This window comes from Eurytemora carolleeae, unplaced genomic scaffold (assembly GCF_000591075.1).
Source record: "Eurytemora carolleeae unplaced genomic scaffold, Eaff_2.0 scaffold31, whole genome shotgun sequence".
Lineage (NCBI taxonomy): Eukaryota > Metazoa > Arthropoda > Copepoda > Calanoida > Temoridae > Eurytemora > Eurytemora carolleeae.
Window position 1 is genome coordinate 562,046 of NW_019396511.1, and position 9,899 is coordinate 571,944.

Consider the following 9,899-nt stretch of genomic DNA (forward strand, 5'->3'; position numbering starts at 1 on the left):
GGGGAAGATTCAACATATTATATATTATAATATATATATATATTTGAAAATATTTAAGAAGATGTAAAAAAATTATTGAGTATCGAATAAATAAATACCATGCTGTTAAATGAATGTATAATTTTACTTTTTTAAATCTCCCCATTCCCTCCGATATCTTTCTCCTTACCACCCCCCCTACCCCACCCTTCAGACTTGTGAACTATACTTAATAAAGGACCACCTATACAGCAGGTATACAAGCATCCACAGTGTGTCCCAAAAAATACGATAATTAAAAAAAGTGAACTATTAAGTGCTTCTAATGAATAAACCATAATAGAAACTGCTCGCAAAAATATTTGTATAATACAGGGTTCTCCACAAAGGATGATACTTGAATGAAGACCTTAAGCTCGTTAAATGTAACTATTTAATAATCTAAGGGTTGAATTAGGCCTATTACCTTGAATAAAGTCTTTAAAGAATATATGAAATGATTTGCCAGAAAAATAAAAAATTTGAAGCTGTGCCTCTGAAATTTTAACAAAAAAGACTTACTTAATTCTGTTCAGTCATCTCTAAAGTCTCATTCTTTGTGGGTAACACTAACCCTGTATAAACCGATATGCACGTTTACTGTTTATTTGAACAATGAATACATTTTTTATCTCAAACTTGTTTCTTTTTAAATTCTCATGTTTTGTGGGACACATTTTATATTTGTAAGCAGATAAAGCCGTGAACGGGACCCAAGCTAAGATTTTAATATATATATATAATTATTCATAAAACGAGAAACATTTTAACGTTCTTATCTTTGTTTAAAAAAAGTTTAACCGCCTAATATCATTTAACTTGAGAGAAAAGTGGTTTAACATATTAAACCGTTGTTAGCGCTAATCTCATTCCAACATTTCTGATATTTTTTTATGGTTGGATGGTTGGATGGTTGGATGGTTGAATGGTTGGATGGTTGGATAGTTGGATGGTTGAATGATTGGATGGTTGGATGGTTGTGTGGTTGGATGGTTGTATGGTTGGATAGTGAATGGTTGAATGATTGGATGGTTGTATTGTTGGATGGTTGGATAGTTGGATGGTTGGATGGTTGGATGGTTGGTTGGTTGAATGGTTGCATGGTTGGATAGTTGGATAGTTGAATGGTGTGATTGTTGGATGGTTGGATGGTTGGATGGTTGGATGGTTGGTGTGCAGAGTGAATGGATTGATGTAAAAGCTGGGAAACTTAATGCTCTAGGCAACTTAATTCATCATCATTACATAATTCATTTATTCGTAGAAATCTTCTCTTCTAGCTTTTATCCATTCACTCATTCATTTCCTAGTCCTTTACACTCAATCATTCATTTCCCTGTCCTTATAAACTTTTATTCATTAATTTCTCTGTCCTTATACACTTTCATTCATTCATTTTCCTGTCCTTACACACTTTCATTCATTTCCCTGTCCTTATACACTTTCATTCATTCATTTCCCTGTCCTTATACACTTTCATTCATACATTTCCCTGTTCTGATACACTTTCATCCTTACATTTCCCTGTCCTTATACACTTTCATTCATACATTTTCTTGTCCTTATACACTTTCATTCATTTTCTTATCCTTATACACTTTAGTTTATTCATTTTCCTGTCCTATTCACTTATATTCATTCATTTCTCTGTGCTGATACACTTTCAGTCATTAATATCCCTGTCCTCATACACTTTCATCCATACATTTCCCTGTGCTAATACACTATCACTAATTCATTTCCCTGTCCTTATACACTTTCACTCATACATTTCCATGTCCTTATACACTTCGACCTACTTCCTATTAAACACTGCACCCCAAAAAGATTGTGAAGTACTTGATAATCTATCTGCTGCACCTCAATAACTTACAGCCCCCTCCCCCACACTTAGTTGGGTAAGGGGAGGGGGTGCATCCCCTTTAATAAAGGGTTAAATATCTCACCTTAGACTAGTTCTGGAGAAGGACGCTTTATCCTCCTTGTCCTCCTGTGCTTCCTCAAACATCTCCTCAGCTGCTGCTAGTAGTTCTGTCCTCTGTTTGTCCTTCTGTATACCCAGATAATCCAACTCAGCCTCATCAAGGTCCTGGGGAACATTGGAGGTCAACTTACAGTTATAAAGAACTGATTACTCGCCTCAGTTTTACCTTCTCTATGATAAAGCTCTTCGCTTATTAATATGTTCTTTATAGCTGGCTAAACTGCAGGACATAATTGACAAAAAAGTTTGAGGGTACCCACGGGTACCCCGGGAGTGACATAGGCTAGATTCATAATTTAAGACCTAGCGCGGATAAACTGCGGGTTTAACTATGAGTAACCTAAGCAGCGCCGGGCACTTTAGCTAGTAATTGAATAATCCTTTTATCTTTGCAACTGATGGTTTAGAAAGTCTTTCAATCTTTGGCTATTTGATTTTACAAAATTTATGTTTGTTAAATATCAAAGATTTACGGGAGCAGATGGCCAAGATATAGGGATTAGAAAAAGAGGTGGTAATTCTCTGAACATGGATATTTTGTTCCACTAATTACTTTCCTAGACTGTATTATTGTACTTAATCACCAGGTTTCGTACACACATATTTTCAGGAGACTGCAGAAACATTTATTATTGCAACGACTTTAATATCAGTTTCAGTACATTTGTAAGCACTTTGGTTTTAGTCTCAATATTTCTTCTTCTTTTCTATTTCTTGGCCGACTTGTCTGGTGAAGTACAAGCAAAGTACAAATGGCAAATCAAAAATGAGATAATTGCACGATGTCTGTGCAGCTCTATCAGACAACCCGTTTTCCCAGACAACTTTTTTCTTAAATTAAAAACGTCGATTATTTTCTTTTTCAATCGCACAAATTCTTATTTTTTTTTGAAAAAATATTAAAGAAAGGCATCTTAATTGTAAATTAGTTATAAAAATTCCAAAGTTGAGTTTTTTGCCCTCAATAAAAAAACTAAAAATACTTATTTGACACCCCTTGCATAATATTTGTAATTATTATACCACCTTCTGTCAGGCAAATACCTTCAAAATCCCTTCCAAGATATATTTTAGGACAACTTGTTTGTAAATTAAATAAACCTGGAAGAGCGTCATGTTCTCGTATCCATTAAGAACAAAAACTGGAATATGTTCCTCCATATTTAGATTAGTTAGGAGCTCCTGTACACTTCTTGCTCTCCGTCTCCCGCGTTTTCTCTCCTAAAAATATACTTCTTAAATGTCGTCTTTAATATCAATTAAATGATTGGAGAATTATTTTTGTTCAGTTAGACTAATATTGCTTTTTGATATACAGACACCTGTTCTAAGTGTGTTGCTTTTATGGGTACAATTACATTTTATAATATCAATAATACGTAAAATAGAAAATGCATACTGCCTAAATACCTACTTTTTTATTTTTAAAATAAATCTTTAATTTTTTCATTGATTTTGATATTTTATGATAGAAGAAGTCGTGAACACTAATTTAAAGTAATTTTATCAGGTTTCTTTTTTCCATTAAGGCAATGGGGAATTTAGAAAACGTATTAAATGAGCAGGTTAAATTCAAGTGTGTTCTTTTATTTTATCGTATTGACTTTTTTAAAAGTCAACAACATTATTGTTTCCTGAAAATTTAAAAGTGCCCAGATGGGATATCGAGATAAAGTGTCCAAAATTAACGATACTCCACACAAAAGTTTCGCTAAAACGAGATATTTTTCTGAATTATAATTAAAAGAAAAAACGAAGACGACAATCAGTCAATAATATCACTTACCTTGCTGACACTGTTGCTTCTTGATTTTCTTCCTTCCCTATTCGGCAAAATCTCAACATTAATGAATTTAAAATTCCCAATCTAAAAAAAAATCAACTAAAAAGTTTTGTTTACATTGAGATTGAAATTGTTAAGATTGATTCAAATTTGACATAAATTAAGTGGAAAGTTATTCAAATACAAGATTACCCACAATAGATGAGATTTAAAAGACGACCTGAAACTCATATAATAAGACGATTCCAAGGTTAACTAAGGTCTTCTGCTTTGAATATTGCTATATTTTATGATTTAAGAAAAAGAAATAAGTTTAAAGTAGCAAAATAACGCGACTAGGAAATATACAGTATAAATTACGAACAGTCGTCCATGAAATTCCATGTTTTGTGAGTCCCCCTGTAGATAAAACTTTGCAGTGAGCCCTGTTGAAACTTTAAAAAATGACTTAAATAGCCTTATATTGCAATGCTTAGCAAATCTAGTGCAATCAACATATTTGTGGGTAAAAATTATTTCTAAGGAAAACTAAATGAAATGAAAGAATAGAATAATTAGCCTAAATGACTGATGAGGTAAACCTACTCATGGGCATCGTGTTGAGGCTCGTATTAAAATAGTACAGAGGCCGAATTTAAAGAACTTGAGCCGCAGCTTAAATTTAAGACGCGGCTCAAATGTGGTTGGTTCAACTTAACATTGTATTAAATGTTTTAAGATTTAAGCCGGCGCTTAATTGAAACTGGTTTTTGGCGGATTTGAGACGCGGCTCAAATTCATTAAATTCTGACTCAGGTTATTTTGATTTTAAAAGTTCTGGTAAATATCTTCGGTCGGAGAAATAAAACTTGTGGAAAATCAAATTTTGCCGTGAAGGTTAGAAATCTCAGATTCTTTTGAATGTTTCAATTTGGCCGATTAATAAGTGTAGGCACAAATAGAACTATGATTCAAACTAATCATTTCACAAATTTTTACAGCAGAAAAAAAACGACTATTGTTTGAATGCTCATCACAATAATGAAATCTGGGACCAAATTTAATAGATTGGAGAGGTCCTGAACTGAATCACCGATTCAAATCCTCATGAATCTTTAACTTGGAATCGGGAATTCAGGATTTGAACCGGCGGTAAGCAGTTCAGCAACATAGCTCAAATTCACTAAATTCGGTCCCAGATTCGACTGATTTACCTTCCCCTGTGATCTTCCTCGCCATAGTCCGCTAGCGTTCATGCTGATAATATCAATAATGTCGTCTTTCTTAAACCTCAAAGCATCACGGTCATACGGACTGGGAGTGTAGTCTACAATGGCTCTTGCATGACCTTAATATTTTTAAATTCTTAATTTTGAAATAAAATTGATTTATTAAATGAGTTGAAGCTAGAAAATGATTGGAAACTTTTTGAAAAGATAAAATTTACTATCGTATTTAAGCCTTTACTCATGTATTTATCAATATGAGAGCCACATTGGTAGAAACGACTATGATTGATGTATTCATTTTTATAGTCTTAAATCACAATTCTGAATTCACAATGCTACAAATAAAAAAAATTAACATACTTTTTTTATGAATTTAATTTTATACAAAAAAGTGCTAATAGGAAACTTTTTTTTTTACATATTTTTGACTGTACCCTAAAATGACCACCCACTGTACCCTAAAAGACACTGACTGAGTACCCTAAAAGTTTACCCTAGATGACGATGTACCCTAAAATTGTACCCTAAGTGTACCCTATTACCTATAAATGGTCCCTCATATACAGGTTCAGTATCTGTACTAGGAGGTCTATATCTGGTTCTCACAGGGATCAGTTCACTTGATACACCCAGCTGACTTCTACAAAATAATAATACTAATAAAAACATTCCCCCCCTGGGGTTGATTGCAATGGTCAAGGTATGTTCAACTGGGGGGTCTAACTCTGAGCTCTAAGTGCGAGGAGAAAACATGGTTTTTGTTTCTGTAAATAAACAGCTTCGGGATAGAGAATTCATATATCAACAAACAAGACATACATCATAGAGATACGCAATTTTTAGACAAGAAAAATAGTTACGCAATGATTTTACAAACCATAGAGCTACGCAATTTTTAGGCATGGCATTAAGCTATTAGCAACAATCAGAAAAGGCAAAGAGCTACGCAATTGCTGGACAATTAATAGAAAACAGTACGATATCGCAATTTTTAGACAAGGAATAGCGCTGCGCAACTTTTGGGCCAAACTTACGCAATCTTCGTATGGCATAAAGCTTCGCAATTGGTAGACAAGAATTGGATCTACGAAACGTTAGACACAAATGATTTATTGAATATGCTTATAATTAAAAAATAATCAGATGAGAAAAATAAAAAACCGCCGATTTTCAGAAGTAGAACTAATATTTTGATAAATTCTTAATTTACTTCCTTTCAATCTCTGCGATTTTCTCTCCTCGGGGCAAACAGATACAAACAATGGACGCATAAATATGCAAACTCATTCTATTATATTTGCGAATTTGCACGCTCTCAGTGTGTATCCTTATTTCATGGTTGAGCAAGGTGCAAAACTGAATCAATATATTTAGTGCAATCTATATATAATAAAGCTCTTCGCTAATATATATACAGGGTGAGTAAGAAACATGGATTTTCAATGTTTTGGACCAAATTTTAAAATTTTTATTTTGTTCGAGTTTTGGGCATAAATAAAAAAAATGTGATAAAAAATTTAAAAATATTTTTGGAACATAGGAAAAAAAATCCGCAAAACTATTATTTAAAAAAAAAGTTTTTTCAAAGATTTTTGGAAAAATTTTTTCAAAGATTTTAATAAAAATTCATCAAAAATTGATTAAGATATAACAAAAAATGTAAGCCAAGTATTTTCATTTTTGAAGTCATGATAGTTCTAGGGTTATAATTTGATAACATTTACTGCAGATTTCTTCTCTAATTTTTTTGTGGAGTTTTTGAGAAATTTTGGAAAACAATAAAATAAAAAATTTCCCAACATTTAAAAAAAAAAATAATTTAACAAAAATTGGGTTCGCGCCCGCAAATATGCAAACTCATTCTATTATATTTGCGAATTTGCACGCTCTCAGTGTGTATCCTTATTTCATGGTTGAGCAAGGTGCAAAACTGAATCAATAAATTTAGTGCAATCTTTATATAATAAAGGTCTTCGCTAATATATATACAGGGTGAGTAAGAAACATGGATTTTCAATGTTTTGGACTAAATTTCAAAATTTTTATTTTGTTCGAATTTTAGGCATAAATAAAATAAAATGTGACAAAAAATACAAAATATTTTTTAAAAATCCGCAAAACCATTTTAAAAAAATGAATTTTTTTTAAAGATTGTTGGGAAAATGTTTATTCTATTATTTTCCAAGATTTAATAAAAATTCATCAAAAATTAAATGAAATATAACAAAAAATGTAAGCCAAGTATTGCATTTTTGAAGTCGTAACAGTTCTAGGGTTATAATTTGATAACATTTACTGCAGATTTCCACTTTAAATTTTTTGCGGAGTTTTTGTTATATCTCATTCAATTTTTGATGAATTTTTGAGAAATTTTGGAAAACAATAAAATAAACATTTTCCCAACAATTTTTCAAAAAAATTAATTTAAAAAAATTGGGTTCGCGGATTTTTTTCAATGTTCTAAAAATATTTTTTAATTTTTTTATCACATTTTATTTTATTTATGCCTAAAATCAGAACGAAATATTAGCTTTGAAAATTTTGTTCAGAACATCGATAATCCCGTTTTTTTTTTACTCACCCTGTATATGTTTGAAACAGCTGGCCAAACGGCTAGACCGAATTGGCTGAAATATTTTGAGGAAACCCATGGGTATTGGGTACCCTAGAAGTAACATAAGCATTTTCTTACTTCAAAAATCTAATTTAAAAAAATTCCCGGGCAACGTCGGGGTTTAATTATTATATAATTGACAATTATATGTTTTAAAAAATATTCTTGTGTGCGTGACAAATTTTTGCAATTTTCCGGCTGAAGCTTGCTTTGAAAATAAAAGATTGGTTTAAAAAAAAGTCAGTTCTGTTTCTTTCAATTCCAGACTGAAGCCTAATCGAAATTGATTTGAATCTATATTGTAAACAAGACATTCATATATATGTTCCCTCTTGTCGGCCAACCGGCTGGACCAAATGAGCTACAATTTGCTGTGGACACTCATGGGTAGTCTGGGGGTGTTAAAGGCTAAAAAAATTAGATATTTTTTCAAATTTTTTTTTTCAAAATCTTTTTTCTTTTTCCCTACCGGCAACGCTGGACCCTTCCGCTATGAATATATAATACTCCTAAAATCGGTAACTTAATAAAAATAATATTGAAGTTCAATTTATTGATTAAGCAATAAATCTAATTGACCCACTTAACTTCACTTCTTCGAATGTCCTTAGCTTGCATGTACTTATTGACAGATTTGAAGTAATAAAATGGAAATACGATTGAGATTAGTAGGCATGGTATAGGGGAGAAGGGGGGGGGGAAGGGAAGAAGTTCTGAATTTAGCCGAGATTACCAGTTTAGTTTTTGATAGAATAACGAAATTTGTGTAAAAAGTATTTAAATTAGTATAAAGTGTCATATTTTTCTAGATTCATTGGTAATCGATCGAATGTTTGTCAATCTACCTATATTTCTAGATGTATTGATAAGAATGCATGCTAATCTACCTATATTTCTAGATGTATTAGTAAGAATGCATGCTAATCTACCTATATTTCTAGATGTATTGTTAAGAATGCATGCTAATCTACCTATATTTCTAGATGTATTGTTAAGAATAAATCCTAATCTACCTGTATTTCTAGTTGTGTTAGTAAGAATAAATGCTAATCTACCTATATTTCTAGTTGTATTGGTAAGAATGCATGCTAATCTACCTATATTTCTAGTTGTATTGGTAAGAATAAATGCTAATCTACCTGTATTTCTAGATGTATTGGTAAGAATGCATGTTAATGGGTAAACCAAATATGCTAGCTAGGGGATAGGACTTTTCACTTTCTCTTCATATCACGTAAGCTATAAAGGCAAAGTGGAGAGGATGGGGGGGGNTGGGTAGGATGAAGTGCAGGAGAGGGAGAGGTGGGAGAAGGGAAATAATATGTTAAGCTCTACAATTTTCAATCTGAAGTTTATTGTAAGGTTGGATGGGGGCGTGAGATAGTAGGTTTGTCAATTTCATTTCATTTCATTTTCAAATTTTATATCTTAATAGTATGGAGAGTATAATTTGCGGATAAAATCGCACTTAATTTTAGTTTGAAATCTTTCAAGTTTGGATTAAATTCTTCATAGAATGAGCGCATTCTTTTTTCAAATTTTTTTTTCGTATTTTAGTGTCGAATCAAAGCATAGTGTTGATTTTACGTTTTGTACGGTTTTAAATATATATTTTTTTTAATTTTTAAATAAAAAAGTTATTATTTTTAACTTGAACTCAAACCAGTTTTGTCGAACTATTATTGTCAAAGCTTACGCTTCGATTATTTATTCATTTCCTCGTATTTTGCATTTCAAGATTTTTAATACAAACATCTAAATTATCACATTACTGGGAAATTTTCAAAATGAAGCATGAATAATTTGGATGAATCCGTAAATCATAATTTTGAAATGTTTTGGGGAAATATGCTGAATGAGCTGAAACGAATCCAAGATCTGATAAAATCTGCTCTGTCATTGAACAGAATACAGTAGCTCTTGGGCATATCGGGGTTTAGGATCACATTCACTGTGGAATAAAGTAATATTCATAATAACAGATTAAAACATTTATCGCATTTTTAAAACATAACCGTGTACAAGATGCCACCAATTTACTTAAACAATGATTGATCTTTTTTTCAATGTTCAATGTTCAATATTCAATGTTCAATGTTCAATGTTCAATGTTCAAAGTTCAATGTTCAATGTTCAATGTTCAATGTTCAATGTTCAATGTTCAATGTTCAATGCTCAATGCTCAATGTTCAATGTTCAATGTTCAATGTTCAATGCTTAATGTTCAATGCTTAATGTTCAATGATCAATTTTCAATGTTCAATGTTCAATGTTCAATTTTCAATGTTCAAT

The 9,899-nt window shown here is 31.7% G+C and overlaps 1 protein-coding gene across 1 annotated transcript; it reads right to left on the minus strand.

Moving 5' to 3' along the window:
- Positions 1-1,941: 1,941 nt before the first annotated feature.
- On the minus strand, positions 1,942-6,280 carry LOC111704628 (SAM and SH3 domain-containing protein 3). The gene is made up of 6 exons (XM_023476918.1): positions 6,204-6,280; positions 5,536-5,633; positions 4,979-5,112; positions 3,789-3,869; positions 3,104-3,223; positions 1,942-2,107 (listed from the first exon to the last, which is right to left on the minus strand). The coding sequence occupies exons 1-6, from the start codon at positions 6,278-6,280 to the stop codon at positions 1,961-1,963; spliced, it is 657 nt and encodes a 218-aa protein (XP_023332686.1). The 3' UTR covers positions 1,942-1,960.
- Positions 6,281-9,899: the final 3,619 nt, after the last annotated feature.